The following is a 17,091-nucleotide window of genomic DNA, read 5'->3' as shown; positions in this document are numbered from 1 at the left end:
GCTATTCCTTCTCCAGAGAAGGAAAGTCAAATGCACAACGTTTTCACAATGTGATTTGGAGAAGGAGCCTTCCAAACCATCCCAAGAATAAGTTAAGATGGAGCAAGGCAATGGAAAGGTAAGTGGACCTCGGGGTGGGACAGGGAGACATGGGCTAGCTGACCAATGCTTCCCAACCCCTGCCAGATTTCCATGTGCCTGTGGATGCTAGGCCTCCATCACCCTGTTGAGGAACAACTGTGTGGTTGCTTAATGGTCCATACAATCACTTAAAAACGTCAGTTGGGAGAGCTCAGATGGCAATTGTACAGAGCTGGTCACATGGGTGCCTTGCTTAACAATTACAGTGACTTTCAATTAAAAATATGGGCTCTGTTAGGGTAATAAATCAAGGACTGTATGTATAGGGGTAGTACATCAAAAAAACCCCCAAGACTTTTGTAGTTCTCACATACAATTAAGAACAGGTTTTAACTTAAATGAAAGACAAATGGAACTGTAAGGTGGTATATGGGACTGCATTATGTACAAATGAACATTGCTAAAATTTATCAACTCTTACTGAAATCTGAATAGATTTGAGGTCAGATTTGTGCCAGATTTAAGGTCTGTTCTTGTGTGGGAGCATTTCCCCATCCAGCACAGAAGGCAGGAGAAGTCTCTTTCAAATTTTCCATTTACTCCTCTAGCAAGAAGACTGTAAATCTTATGATTCCCCTCCCAACAATTATCCTCAGAAGATGCCAGAGAGGAGAATGATTTGTAAATCACCCCATATTAGAACTTAGGCACAATCCTGCTTTATCGGGAAAAATAAACCTATGCTCTCCTTTGCCTCAATAAACAGTTAGAAAAATGGAAGAATTTTCTCCTTAACAATCCTTAGAGGTCTTCGGCATCATTCCAAGGGACATTGATAGCCTTAAGATCTTCCTTAAGTATTTAGTGCCAAGTTTTCCAAGATCAACCTCATTTCATGTGAATTACGCTGCAAATGATCAAAACTGCTGAAAATATTTGATGCCCAATAGATTTTGCACAGGACCTAATGAGGGTGATGAGGAATCCTTAGAGGTAAAGTAGTAAGGGTGAAAAAGACTTGACTTTTCTCTTGAGCTGGTTTTTGTGGAAGCTGGCTTGTCCCATGATTAAACCATCACTCTGGAATAGTCAACCCCTCCAAGGTATCGATGTCCGAACCAGCTCAGCCACTCTTATTAGACATTAGGAGAATAGTCAACATGCTGTTATTTCACCAAGCGTTTGGCTTTTCTGAAACCATTACAGTATTGTTTTAAATTAAGTTTTAATAAAATTTGTTGTTCCTCCATTTCTTTCAAAAATTATATTTATGAGAGTATGCCCAGGTTTGCCTGGTGCACCAGTTGCGGCCCTATTTGGACCGGGACTCACTACTTACAGTCACTCATGACCTCATCACCTCGAGGCTTGACTACTGTAATGCTCTCTACATGGGGCTACCTTTGAAAAGTGTTCGGAAACTTCAGATTGTGCAGAATGCAGCTGCGAGAGCAGTCATGGGCTTCCCTCGGTATGCCCATGTCACACCAACACTCCCGCAGTCTGCATTGGTTGCCAATCAATTTCCAGTCACAATTCAAAGTGTTGGTTATGACCTTTAAAGCCCTTCATGGCATCGGACCAGAATATCTCCAAGACCGCCTTCTGCCGCACGAATCCCAGTGACTGATTAGGTCCCACAGAGTGGGCCTTCTCCGGGTCCCGTCAACTAAACAATGTCGGTTGGCGGGCCCCAGGGGAAGAGCCTTCTCCGTGGCGGCCCCGACTTTCTGGAACCAGCTCCCCCCAGAGATTAGAACTGCCCCTACCCTCCTCGCCTTTCGCAAACTCCTTAAAACCCACCTTTGTCGTCAGGCATGGGTGAACTGAGATATCTCCCCCGGGCCTATACAATTTATGTATGGTATGCTTGTGTGTATGTCTGTTTAATAATGGTTTTTTTAAATATTTTATATTGTAAATTATTAGATTTGTTATAAACTGTTTTTATTGTGTTGTGAGCCGCCCCGAGTCTATGGAAAGGGGCGGCATACAAATCAAATCAAATCAAATCAAATCAAATCAAATCAAATCAAATCAAATCAAATCAAATCAAATCAATCAATCAATAAATAAATAAATAAATAAATAAATAAATAAATAAATAAATAAATAAATTTATATTTGTGAGAGGATATATGAGTTATTTGGAGTCTGCAGGTTGAGCAGAATGTATATTATAAAAAATAAATAATTAAACTATACAGTGTGTAACAAGGTCTTTTGTTTACCAGTCTTGAATCTTCCACGATTAAGCTTCGTAAAGAGCCCCAAATTTTAATATCATGACACAGAGCTACAGAAATAATACATCCTATTGGCTTTCTTCCTACCACACCTAATTTTATAAAGTTTGTCCTAAATAGTCCTCATTTGGTTTGCAAGCCGAAAATACCAGAACATAATTTCCCCTCATAGTGAAGGGATCACAATTTTACATTGAAATAAATCTGCATTACAAATTTTTATTTTAAAAGATCATCACCATGCAGCTTGATACACAGATTTTTTGTTTTTAAAGAAAGTGATTGTTATTCTCTAATTAGAACAGCTTTAAAGCATGAAGGGGTGTAATTTGTTCTGATTAGCAACTGTGGGAAGGAGATGAAAATTACAATTTCAGGCTACTTTACTATGAAAGTTCAAATCAAATTATTTAAATGGACGGTTAATAATGTGCTCTGCCAAAATATCCTGTGGAATTTTTCAGTACATAAAAATGAAATTATTCAGTTTAGGCAGTTTATATATAAGCTTGATTGTATTATTTGAAGAATAAACTCATATAAGGGTATATCCTTGCAATGATCAATTTTACCTCCTCAACTGCAACAAACCATTTTAAGGTGATGTGAGACATGCCCCATCACCATAACACTGAAAAGAAAGAGATTTGTGGTTGAGTCAACCAGTGCTCCCTCTATCTGGCCAAGAAGGAAGCTTTTTAATTGGTCCACTATAAATTGGCCCACTACTTACTTACTTACTTACTTACTTACTTACTTACTTACTTACTTACTTACTTACTTACTTACTTACTTATTGGATTTGTATGCCGCCCCTCTCCGGAGACTCGGGCCGGCTAACAGCAATAATAAGACAGCATATAATAATAATCCAATACTAAAAACAATTAACCCATTATAATAAAAACCAAACAGACATACATACATACCATGCATAAAATTGTAAAGGCCTAAGGGGAAAGGGTATCTCAATTCCCCCATGCCTGGTGGCAGAGGTGGGTTTTAAGTAGCTTATGAAAGGCAAGGAGGGTGGGGGCAATTCTAATCTCTGGGGGAGTTGGTTCCAGAGGGCCGGGGCCACCACAGAGAAGGCTCTTCCCCTGGGTCCTGCCAAGCGGCATTGTTTAGTTGACGGGACCCAGAGAAGAGCCATTCTGTAGGACCTAACTGGTCGCTAGGATTTGTGCAGCAGAAGGCGGTCCCTGAGATACTACAAATGGTTACAATGGTTATCCTCCAGAACCTCCAGACCACCACAATTATGATGAGGGTCTCTGATCAGCTCTGGAGCAATAGAGCAATTAAAAGAAGAATGGGCAAAATGAAAAAAAAAGCGATCTGTTAATTTTGTTCCCGTTAAATAAAAAATAATGTATGACTATTATGGTCTGTTGCACAGTCACCCAGATGTTTAGACTGGGTCTGGTATTTTTATCCACCTAATGTCCCAGGGTAGCTGGATGCTGTTTGATAGGATTAAAGGTCTCATTGCAGGAGATAAGCTGTTCCAAGTAAAGTTGCCTTTTGCAATTGACTGGTGTTGATTTTGTCAATGCCGATAGTGTTCAAGAGGTGCTCCAGTTGTTCTGGGATTGCTTCCAAGGCACCTATTACTATTGGCACCTTTGCTTTCTTTTGCTACAGTTTTTGGACATTCTAAAGAGAGGCAAGGAATCAGACAGCTGACAATTAGTTTAAGGAAGGGTATTCTTAGCAGTGGACAAAGAAAGGCAGTTTGAGTGAATGAGGAAAAACTGTCGCTAGAAAGGGAACAAACTCCCCACATTCTTGAAAAGAATTTAAGTTGTAGTGAAAGGCTATAGAAACGAAGGGAAGAGATCAGAGGAACAGCTTAAGGGGAGAGGAGATAATGACCCTAGACATCTTCTCCTACGTTACTGGCTAGAATTGATTTCTCCAACAACTCAAGCAGTTGAAACAGCAGCTGGGGAGAAAAGGAGCCATTTCAGAGCAATTTAAGTATCCACAAATGGAGATTTAAATAAACCTGCTTCCTTTGATTATTTCTAACTCTACCTGCAGAGGAGGAAGGATGCCATGGCACAGGAACAAAATATGCAATTGATATGCATCTTAAAAGAACTGATCCAGCACCAGTGGTGGGTTCCTTCCGGTTCATATAGAACCGGTAGTATACTGGTGTTGACATCATAAAACCAATTCTGTCGGTGCTGGTTTGTGGATCCCATCTTTTGGAGGGGGGGGGTTGTTATTTTTTCCTAGGTTTTGCTTCTGTACATGCACAGAAGCTAAGTTTTTGGCACTGCACATGTACCACCATACTGTTTTCGACCTCTTTTTTATTTGCTATTTTTTTGCTGAAATTTTGGCACTGCACATACATGTCCACGTGGCACACCCACACAATGCACAATGCTCCACGTGGTGCAAGAGAAAGTGAGCCAGCAGCAAGTTAAGTTAGAACCCACCCCTGTCCAGCACCCTGCATCAATGTATGTTGACAATAAAACTCTGATGTACAATATCTGAAAAATGAATGGCAGATTGACTCTTTTGGTCTTAAAGCTGCTACTACTATAACATAGACATCTGTGTAGATGTAGATGTTAAGCCAGGGGCAGAAATCTGAAGCAATATGAATTGTAATGTACATTCTGACATTTATGTCTACAAAGACACGAATATGTTATTACAAGATTAGTGTGAAGGTCTTAGAATTGAATCAATATAGTAATTGAAAATACAAACATCTGTCACCGCATTCTAGAGAAACAAGGGAAATTTTCTTCATTTAGAAAGGATTAAAGACATGGTTGCCAGGTTTGTTGAATCAATATTGGCTTTACTGTTACATATTGGCTTAGCATATGCACTACCACACGTGAACACCTAGTTGCTAATAGTAAGGGAAGGGAAGACAGTTAAGAATAGGAAAGGGGTTACTATAAGGCAGCAGTGATAGTTTTAAAAATTCTCATAGTGGGAACAATGTGTAATATATTATAATAGTATGACCTAAAATGGTCACCTAACATCAAAAACATCATCAAAAAAGCACAACAAATAATGTTCTTTCTGCGCCAGCTCAGGAAGCTCAAACTGCCCAAGGAGCTGCTGATACAGTTCTACGGAGGAATCATTGAGTCTGTCATCTGCATCTCTATAACTGTCTGGTTTGGTGCTGCAACCCAACAGGACCGACACAGACTTCAGAGGATAATCAGAACTGCAGAAAAAGCAATTGCTGCCAACCTGCCTTCCATTGAGGACCTGTATACTGCACGAGTCAAAAAGAGGGCGGGGAAAATATTTACTGACCCCTCACATCCTGGACACAAACTGTTTCAACTCCCACCCTCAAAATGTCACTACAGAGCACTGCACACCAAGACAACTAGACACAAGAACAGTTTTTTTCCGAACGCCATCACTCTACTAAACAAATAATTCCCTCAACACTGTCAGACTTTCTACTAAATCTGTACTTCTATTCTACTAGTTTTTCTCATCATTCCTATCACCCATTTCCTCCCATGTTGACTGTATGACTGTAACTTGTTGCTTATATCCTAAGATTTTTATTAATACTGCTTCTTCATTGCTTATTTGACCCCTATGACAATCATTAAGTGTTGTACCACATGATTCTTGACAAATGTATATTTTATTTTATGTATGCTGAGAGCATATGCACCAAGACAAATTCCTTGTGTGTCCAATCACACTTGGCCAATAAAATTCTATTCTATTCTATTCTATTCTACTAAGCTTCAAGTGCTCAAAACAGTTCAGAAATATTTTATCATAACTTTTACACAGCAACCTTTAAAACAGAGTCTCCCAATGTTTCCAACTTCGTGGACCAGCAAAGGGAGAGGGGTCAGAGAGGGCATGGTGCTGAGCGAACGGCAGGCCAGTGAGTGTGCACAGCTCCATTTGCGCAAGCGGCATTCACACCCACCTGCTGCTCATTTAAACGGAATGTGCACATTCTCCCACTACTCAGACAAGTGAGGATGTATGTGCATGCATTTCCGTAGCCCAGTTGCAAATCCCTCACAGGCCACTGGTTGGGGATCCTGATTTAAAATAAAATGCTAGTACTTTTGTATTGCAGTCTTGTAGACCAAAAAGCAAACTATGAGACTCCTTGCTGAGCGACTGAGTGAAAAAGCTGTCAAGCATAGCAACAAGGGAGGGACTTCCAGCTTTTGATGGACTCAGTCCAATCCCAGAGCAGATATGTCCCACAGAGTTGGCCTTCTCTGGGTCCCGTCGACTAAACAATGTCGTTTGGCGGGACCCAGGAGAAGAGCCTTCTCTGTGGCGGCCCTGACCCTCTGGAACCAGCTCCCCCCGGAGATCAGAACTGCTCCCACCCTCCTTGCCTTTCGTAAAGTTCTTAAGACCCATCTCTGCCGTCAGGCATGCAGGAACTGAGACATCTCCCCCGGGCCTATACAGTTTATACATGGTATGTTTGTGTGTATGCTTGCTTTTAATAATGGGGGTTTTAGTGTTTTTTAAATTATTTGTTCTTACATAGTCTTTGTTATTGTTGTGAGCCACCCCGAGTCTATGGAGAGGGGCGGCATACAAATCTAATAAATAGTAGTAATAATAATAATAATAATAATAATAATAATAATAATAATACCCATTCCTGGATTCTATATCCACCTTGAGGAAGAATGTAAGCTACTTAAGACCAAAATAAGAAATAGAATAGGAAATCAGAAATCACATTATATCTCGTTTGACAGTTTTCTATATCTTAAATCCAAAGAGGGAACCCTGAAATCTGAAACATAATTCAGACTTCAAAAATATTTGTATGCTTAAGCTGTTCTGCTTATACAATATAATTGACAATCCAATGTTAAGTTTACATTATACTATATTTCTGTGTTGGAAGCACTTTGGTGAAAGAATCATCATTGCCTGAGGGGGACACCCAGTTTGGGGGTCCTTTTGTGTTCCTGTGAAGTTGCCCGCCAAAGTGGTACCCATCTATTTGTGATCACCTCCTTTTGAACTGCTGGGTTGGCAATTGATGGAGTGAGTGACAAGAACTCACCCCACCCCCCCACATAGCAGCAACTGGGTCTTGAATGTGAACTGCCAATCATCAGCCCAGTGTCCTAATCACCTGAATCAACTCACTCCTAGATTTGCAGTAGGAAAAATCTGAATCAGAACAAAATCACAGGAAATATTATTTTTTTCTAATATCCAGTATTGACTATAATTAAATATTGTGCTGAAGCAGACAGTAAGCTGAATTAGGTGACTCAATATTTGTTGTGAGCTCTAATGAACTTACCAGAACTTCCTAGGCTTGGCTAGCCTATGCTAAGTGTCAAGCCATAGCAGAAATTGGTGATAAATTTATTTATTTATTTTATTTATTTATTGGATTTGTATGCCGCCCCTCTCCGTGAACTCGGGGCGGCTAACAACAGTGATAAAACAACATGTGACAATCCAATAGTAAAACAATTAAAAACCCTTATTATAAAACCAAACATACATACAAAACATACCATGCATAAATTGTAAAGGCCTAAGGGAGAAAGAATCTCAATTCCCCCATGCCTGACGGCAGAGGTGGGTTTTAAGAAGCTTACGAAAAGTGAGGAGGGTGGGGGCAATTCTAATCTCACACAAATTGCACATAAATCAATGGCTTGCCACACTATCAGTAAAAGGACTGATGTTTATGGGAAATTGGGAGGGGTGATTTCATGTGGGAGCAGATCTAGCCACAAAGCATTCTTTTGAGAAGTTTAAGGCCATCATATGTCCATCACCAGGTCAGGAGCTGAAGAAGGAGTTGCCATGCCGGCACAAACTGAGTGAGCAACGTGACAAGTTTGTGGCTGGGGAGCAAGGCATGTGACTAAGCTTGGCTAGTTTGGCTAAACTAGACAGGACCTGTTCAAATCCTTTCCTCCAAAGTTCTGCAGTGCTTGTTTACTATGAAAATAAACTTCCAATAGATACTATGAAATTATATTTAAATGCCTGTGTGAAGTTAATAAAAAAGAAGTAATTATAATAAATCAACCATCATGACTCAATTAATTGAAACTAGCAGTATATAAATTATCACTTGTAATGATTTTTTAAAATATGTTTAGGATTTTATATCCTTGTTGTATGCCAGGCAGAGTCACTCTGTAAAATGGACAGCCATGTAAATGCAATAAGTAAACAAACATGCACATAAATAAACATAAATCCAATTTAAAAAGTAGACTCAAGCATCACTTTGAAATGAAGTTATCAAATAAGCATTCCAAATACTATATCGATTACCAGCAATAAACAATAAAGAGGTGAATCAATGGCTGGCCCTAGCTGAAGCTCCATATACTTTTTTTATTGGACAAATACTTTCTCTGACTCTATATAAGGATTCACTATCTTTTCCCATAGTAAATGTTTGTGCATTAATTACCATGGTTAATAATTAATGGCATCCAAGGCATGATGCCACCAAAGTCATAAAATGGGCATCATTATTGACTAATGTGAATCATGTTTCGCATAAATATGAAAGTTGTGTGAAGGTGTCATGATACATAGATTGTTGTTTCCCCTGCAGAAGTTCTCACTTATAATATTCAACACTGCACCAACTCAGAAGCTAATGGATTGAATTTAGATATTCCCTACGAGCAAAAAACACATGATTTAGTAAGTCAGGTCCAGTGACAGCACTATAATTTCTCTGAGTAATTTTGGATTTACAAAATCTTGACTGTATTAATTTCAACAGCTGTGTGCCTAGAGTTCTCATATACTGGGAATAAGTAAACAATAATTTCCAAATCACTTTATACACTTCTTTTGTAACTATATACAATGCTGGAAATAAGTCCTCATAGATATAATTTATTTGACTTTTCTCTTATATGTCTTCTTCACACACAAGCTGTGGTTTAGAAAGATATGGCCTAAAATTATTTCCCAAAGTTAAGGAATAACCAGTGTGATTTCATGTGACAGTATTTATCAAAAAAATATTTTTTTAATTGGCCCTCATATGGAAGCTCTATGGGATCAATTCCACCTCAACATCTGTACTGCTCCCACCCTACTGGTCTTCCGCAAGGCCGCAAAGATCTGGCTTTGCTGATAGGCCTGGGGACCATGAATTGATATCTACCATGGCCAAATTGTGTGAATGGTATGCATGTATGTTCATTGGATTGTTAAACTGTTGGTTTTAATTGGAATTTTATAGTTTTATAGTTATAGTTTTAGACTTTTATATTTGACTTCTTTTATTGTATTGTATTTGTATTTTTATGTCACTGTAAAACACCCTGAGTCCTTCGAGATTGGGCGGCATAAAAGTTGAAATACATAAATAATTTAAATAAATAAATATAATCAAGTTGTCTCTTTCCTTGATGAGGCATCCTATAGTTGTATTGGACTACGACTCCCAGAATTCCCTTATTACCTTGGATCATACTGATTAAAGTCTATAGGCATTGTCTTTTATGATGGGGAGAGCATTATTTTGTGAAAAAACAGGACTATATTTAATCATTGCTTCGCACATGAATTACATTACCTGCTGAACATCTTGCTGGAAAACACAAAGTTGAAGCCGCTGATGTAACCGGACCTTCCTGTGTTGCCAGATGCTCTCCAAGCGCCGTTGGTGATGTAAGACCTCATGGACCACATCCAAAACTTGGTGAACAGCCTTGGAATAATTTGCTGTAGCAGTGAGGGATTCTGAGTTTCCAGGACTCAAGGGACGTTGCAGGACATCCAGTAAAGCTTTTCCATCCTGACTTACCTGGAAGATACAAGAGGATATTTCAGTGAAGCTGCTAAAAACTGTACCATTTAATTTTGCTTGTAAACTGTTCGTTAAAAGTCAAGTATAATTTGGAAGGATCTCTTTTTTGCTGCTTCTGTACATTCTGTTAGAACTGAATCTCTGAAAGGCATTGGATAAATGATTTCTAAGATTGAAGTAGATAGTTTGTAAATGCACTTTCATCTCGGAAACCAATTGTATTGCTTCTGGTAAAAATGTGCTTTTCTCTTAGTATTACATCACTATAGTTTTTAAATAAAGTATTTTTTTTTCACTCTAATGTGTCTCCCCTGAGATCCTGATGTCATTAGTCAAACCAAAAACATTTTTATAAATAAAATATAATTGTAAAAAAAAAATCCTGCAGCCATGGTGAAAATGTCATATGGAAGAATGTAATACTCTTTAGTTTACTTTGTTATTATATAATACAGTAGTAGAAGTCTCAAAAGAAAATTAAATTGTCAAAATACTTTCTCATGCATACATTTAAAAGTGAAATTCAGCCTAATTCTCTAGCAATTGTGTCTTCTGCTATGTAACCCATTGCATGTCAATCATTAGTATTATAATAATACTACATCCATTAAATGCTGCCTCAGAGGAATCCATATTTAATTAATTAGCAAAAATTAGTTAATTAGCAGATATTAGAACTGAAGCAAAGCCTAGAAAATTCCCATGTAATTAAGTTCTAAACCATATATTTCCTTCCTTCCTCCCTCCCTCCCTCCCTCCCTCGCTCCTTCCCTCTTCCCTTCCTTTTCATATAAAATGTCTTGAAATAAAGGATCTAGAACAGTGGTTCTCAATCTCAGGATCGGGACCCCTTTTGGGGTCAAATGACTGTTTCACAGGGGTCGCCTAAGACAGTGAGGGTGTCCCTCTGACCTTCCTGCCAATCAGCTTAAAGCTATGTTGGGAGAATGGGTGCTAGACTTATGGTTGGGGATCACCACAACACAAGGAACTGTATTAAGGGGTCACAGCATTAGAAAGGTTGGGAACCACTGATCTAGAAGAACCAGTCATACTTTCAGTCATGATAGGGGTGTATTGTCCTATAGAGAGCAGACCTGCAAATTCAGGGTTCTTCTGAATTCATGGCTCCTATTTCAACATGAAATCCTTTGCTAAATTTGTGTCCCAGTTATGCCCTTAATCTAGAACAAGGTGCAGGTTATTCTCTTGTGATTTCCAAGACAGGGATTACTTGAAAATATCCCTTGATGCAAAATGTAGCAGCCCTACATACTTACTAGATAATCGTTATCATGAAACACTACTGCTTTATCACCAGTGATTATTTTCTGCAGGCAATTCAGAAGTGATTATTTATTTTCTTAGCCTTTTTGATTTCTTGGGAGATATTTGTTTATTTATTTATTGCATTTGTATAAAATATGGGTTGGGTATCCACAGCATTCTCTCTGAACTAGATCATGTCAAGCAAGCAAATTCATTCTTGAGCAAATGGTTCCAAGCTATATAGTATTAGAGAATTCCAAAGACTATGTCCAATGTAATAGTAATTTTTACACCATGGGATTCCTAAAACTGCTATTTGAATAAGACAGATTGAAAAAGATTTTACACTTCCCTAAGTAAAACCTGTTGCAGGCTACAATCCTATATGGAAGTTTCTGGAATAAGACAATGAAATTACTTCTAAATAGAAGCATGAATTGCACCGTCTCCAGAATAAGAAACTTGATAATACTAGGGGGGGAGGAAATACAGAAGATCCATTAGCTAGGCTATCAGCATGGAATGAAAAACCAGATGAACACGTCATATAAATTATGTAGCTCCTAACCCACAGTACTCCTTTTGCATATTCAACCATCTCTGTTAATTACATTGTGAAATCTCCTGGTGATTATTAAAAATCCGTCTAGAAACACTCACCTCAGTGTAAGCCTGAGTGACCTGTTCATAAAGAGACTGATGATGATGGATGGCCAATTCCAGGTTTTGCATTTCCGAGGGGAGACCTCCTTCGCTGCACATTTTGCACCAGGCATCTACACCAGACAGAAACTGAAAGAATTGCAAGAAGAATTTATTTAATCACCAAAAACTAACAGCTTACCTAATTACCAAAATATATTTTTTTTTAAATGCCAACATCTTTCCAACATTGCTAAAAGAAATTAACAGCTATCAGCAATAGAACATGTAACAATAACAAAAGTAGCATAACACAGCACAGCTAGCCAAACTATAATGACATTTTCTAGTTGAAATGTGGTCCAGAATGTACATCGCTTCATAATTCATATGAGGGCTCTGGGCTTGTTTTTCATTAAATTTTCTAGCTTGCAAACAATTTTGGACAACTTCCCAAATATAAAAAATCATCTGTAAAAAGTAGCAGGGCAACCTTACCACCCCGCACCCCACAAAAAAAAGCTAATAAAAATCTGTTTGGTTTTTTTGCTGCCTTTAAGGGGGGGGGGCATTATTGTGAGGACAAAACAAAAATAGGAATCAAAATTTTGTGAAAGGAAAGGAATAGAATAGAAGAGAGGAGACGAGAAGAGTTGGAAGGGACCTTGGAGGTCTTCTAGTCGAACCCCCTGCTTAGTCAGGAAACCCTAAACCACTTCAGATAAATGATACAAATCTAATAGATAGATAGATAGATAGATAGATAGATAGATAGATAGATAGATAGATAGATAGATAAATGGGTGGGTAGGTAGGTAGATAGATAGGTAGGTAGGTAGGTAGATAGATAGATAGGTAGGTAGGTAGGTAGGTAGATAAGATAGGTAGATAGATAGATAGATAGATAGATAGATAGATAGATAGATAGATAGATAGATAGATAGATAGATAGATAGATAAATAAGTGGGTGGGTAGGTAGGTAGGTAGGTAGGTAGATAAGATAGATAGATAGATAGATAGATAGATAGATAGATAGATAGATAGATAGATAGATAGATAGATAGATAGATAGACAGACAGACAGATAGATAGATAAATAAATATCTTCTTAATTTCCATGTTAAAAGCTTCTGGAGGCAAGTTGATTAATTGTTGTAACTGTCAGGAAATTTTTCCTTAGTTCTAAGTTAGTTCTCACCATGATTAATTTCCACCCATTGCTTCTTATTCTACCCTCAAGTGCTTTGGAGAATAGCTTCACTCCTTTTGTTTGTGGCAGCCTCTGAGATATTGGAACACTGCTATCATGTCTCCCCTGGTCCTTTTCATTAAACTAGACATACCCAGTTCCTACAACCGTTCTTCATATATTTTAACGTCCAGTCCCCTAATTATCTTTGGTGTTCTTCTCTGCACTCTTTCTAGAGTCTCCACATCTTTTTTTACACCGTGGTCGACCAAACTGAATGAAGTATTCAAAGTGTGGCCTATTGCTTTAGATAATTGCAGTTAGGTTAGGAGAATTTATTATTAATGTAAAAGGCAGCCAAAATATTCTCTCTCTCTCTCTTTCTCTCTCCTCCCTCTCTTCCATACACAAATACATTTTAAAAACAAATTATTATTTTTATTTCTTTGAACTTCTTACTTCCTACTCTAGATGCTCAAGACAAAATGGTTTACCCTCAGCATCCAAACAGTCCAAATAATCTTTATTTGGGAGCTACGATACAACTCCGGTGCCTCTGGTGACTGGAGAAATGATGAAATTCTGCAATATTGGACATTTTAAAAAATACAGAGAAAAATAGGAAGCTCGGGGAAAGAAGGAAATAATGATTTTAACAAAAATTCTGCCAAATTCTGTAAAGTAGATTTTATAATCATTGTGCTATTGTATTTTTCTGTGGCAAAGGTAGCTCAAAAGGCCAAAAATGCGCAAAACCTGAGCCACTGGCTCATTTGAGGGGGTATTACTGCACCTGCAAACTAGCCAATGAAATATTTGAGGTAAATCCTGTAACGAATTTAGTGCACTATCCAAAGCAGAGAAATGCTTTCAGAAGTGAAACAGGAAAAAATATGCCCAGAGGTCACTTTGCCAATGAGTGAGAAATCCTAAAAGGTAATATATATTTTTGCCCTACCAAACTGACCTATTATAATGAGTCCATATGAGTTTCTTGACACATTAATTCATTAGGTTAGTCTACTAGAATCCAAAACTAACAAATAAATAAAGCACAGCCATCTTATATATCAAGCTAGAATAATTTTTAAAACAAATGGGTTTTGAGGTATTAGTAGATCCATAATCTATACTTCATAATAAATTTTAAGATCAGAGATCAGCTCTAAGAAAACACTTGAGTTGACTTCAATATCCAACATCCATGTGACATATGCACACATGGATCACATTTATAACTTTGCCTTCTTTATATATCAAAAGTTATTTCAAATGGAACATGACACGCAGATACACCTCTTCGCAATCTCACACTGAAGTGCACTTCATTATTTCTTACTAATCTTTCCATATTTTAGATTATTTTAGATTTTCATTCTGTTGTGCTTAAGGACCTTAACTGTGTAACAATATAAAAATAACCAACAGCTCCAATATTTGACAAACATTAAAAAACTATAATACAAAGTTTCCAATCTGCTTTCAAAGTGTCTGGCATCTGTCTGGCTCCTAAAATGCTTTGTTCACCCACCCTGAGCCTACTAGGGGATTGGGGGGCATAGAAATCAAATAAATTTAATTCTGTCTAATTCAATGTTACCTGAAGTGTATTATCTCAAACATTCTTATCCCAAAAGAATGTATTGCAAGCTTGCAATGTCTAACGGGATAAGAACATAAGAATATAAGATCATAAGAAGAGCCATGCTGAATCAGGCCAAAGCCCATAGAGTCCAGCATTCTGTGTCACACAGTGGCCCACCAATTGTCCATGGGGATCTTGAGCAGACAGAGAAGGCAAACCCTCCCTTTCCCTTGACCCCCAACAAATGGTACCCAAGGGAATTCTGCCTGCCTCAAGAAACATAGAGGTGGCATATGGACATCTGTTTCAATAACCACCGATACGCTTGGCATCCATGAATCTGTCTAATCCTGCCTTGAAGCTATCAAGACTGACAGCTGTCTCTTCTGGAAGTGAATTACATAAACCTACAACCCTCTGGGTGAAGAAATACTTCCCTTTATTTGTCCCCACTTTCTTACCTATGAGCTTTAGGGAGTGCCCCTCAATCTAGTATTATGTGATACAGAAAAGAATGTTTCTCTATCCACCTTTTCTATCCCATGCCTGATTTTATACACTTTGATCAAGTCACCCCTTAAACGTCGTCTTTCAAGGCTGAAGAGACCAAGGCGTTGCAACCTGGTTTCATAAGGGAGGTGCTCCATTTCCTTGATCATACTTGTTGCACTTTTTTGCACCTTTTCCAGATAATCAACCAACTGATCAATGAGATTAAAAAGAAAACCTTACTCCAATTTTATTCAGGACTAAAGTCCTCCTTCATTCAACATATTAACACATTCTAAATAAATTATATAATTAAAATGAACAATGAGCATTGTTTATGCAAGAAATTTATCTAAGTGGTTGCTAGGAGTTGACAATGACTTGATGGCTCATAATTAATCAATTAATCAATCCCCCAGGCTCCTTATAATTTATGTTTGGTATGTATGTGTTGTTTGGTTTTAATATAGGTTTAGGTTTAGGTTTATTGGATTTATATGCTGCCCCTCTCCGCAAACTCGGGGCGGCTCACAACAATAATAAAAAACAGTACACTACACAATACCAGATCCAATGCCCACCCATCCAGTTCCAATTTAAATTAATAATCTCATAAAAAGCAGTATATATAAAAAACAGGCACACAGTCAATCAATCAACAAAACAACATGGGCAAGGGGGAGGTGTTTTAGTTCCCCCATGCCTGATGGCAAAGGTGGGTCTTAAGGAGTTTACGAAAGGCAGGGAGGGTGGGGGCAATCCTAATCTCAGGGGGGAGCTGGTTCTAGTTTAGTTATTTCTTTTAATATTAGATTTGTGCCACTATAATATTGTTTTTATCATTGTTGTGAGCTGCCCCGAGTCTTCGGAGAGGGGTGGCATACAAATCTAATAAATTATTATTATTATTATTATTATTATTATTATTAATCAATCAATGATTATTGCACATGTATTTGATTATCTATTGTCTCTCCTAACAGAGGAGGAGCTATGCAACATGGGATTGTTTCAAAAGTAAAAGCATTCAGCAATAAAAATTAAACTGGCGCATATAAACCACAACAGACATCAATCAAAAGCAGTAATCTAGGGGATGAAGTGACATCCAAATAGCATATCTGAACAACAGCAGCTTGTGCTTTGATCTGTCATGCTTTTCTTATGAGGCAACTTTCAGCAACTTAAACCAGAACCAATCACTACTATTCTAGGATCTGCATCCTTATCACAGAAGTCAATTTCTGACTGCAAAGATATTGCAGATAGGTTGTGGGAGATTCTAATTGATGAGAAAATGCTGAAGGGGAAAAAAACTGGAGAGCAAAGAAAGCCTGAGATTTTTCGTGTGGATATCCTTATTGGTATTATAACCTCAAAGGATTTTTTAAAAAGACAATTTCATATTATATTTTGTTTGAGTTGTTCAAAGGCTTTCTATTCTCAATTATTCAATATCCCCATGTTTAGTCTATTGCTGTTATTATTTATGTGACCGTTAGCAAAAGAAAAGAGAAAAGGAAAACAAATGATATGTTTGGAGGGAAGGCAAGTGAAGGAAATTATCAAGCAATAGCTAAACTTCTTTTAAAAGATGCTGTTGATGGTTCTCATATGCTTCCAGACAAAAATGTTTAGATGTTCAGAAGCGCCTTGTTTTGTAGAAAGATAATAGGTTCAATTTTCCATAACTTATCTACAAAAGAATCTTAGTGGGAAAACTAAAAACAGCTCTCAGTAAGAATTAATAGAGTGCTCCTGAAAGTCCAGACAAACAACACTGAGTTA

At 37.8% G+C, this 17,091-nt stretch overlaps 1 protein-coding gene across 4 annotated transcripts in view; it reads right to left on the bottom strand.

The window, feature by feature from the left end:
* The window catches only part of LOC139155638 (kalirin), a 292,637-nt gene that overhangs the window by 270,354 nt on the left and 5,192 nt on the right, over positions 1-17,091 (bottom strand). For all 4 annotated transcript variants that reach the window (XM_070730868.1, XM_070730921.1, XM_070730856.1 and 1 more), the window contains exons 2-3: positions 12,058-12,189; positions 9,895-10,125 (exon numbers count right to left, since the gene is read on the bottom strand). In XM_070730868.1, coding sequence (XP_070586969.1) covers positions 9,895-10,125; positions 12,058-12,189 — 363 coding nt within the window. The remainder of the gene's footprint in view (positions 1-9,894; positions 10,126-12,057; positions 12,190-17,091) is intronic.

The sequence above is a fragment of the Erythrolamprus reginae genome, chromosome 1, assembly GCF_031021105.1.
Source record: "Erythrolamprus reginae isolate rEryReg1 chromosome 1, rEryReg1.hap1, whole genome shotgun sequence".
Classification (NCBI taxonomy): Eukaryota; Metazoa; Chordata; class Lepidosauria; order Squamata; family Dipsadidae; genus Erythrolamprus; species Erythrolamprus reginae.
Note: the sequence above shows the minus strand (reverse complement) of the source record. Positions and strands in the feature narration are given on the sequence as shown.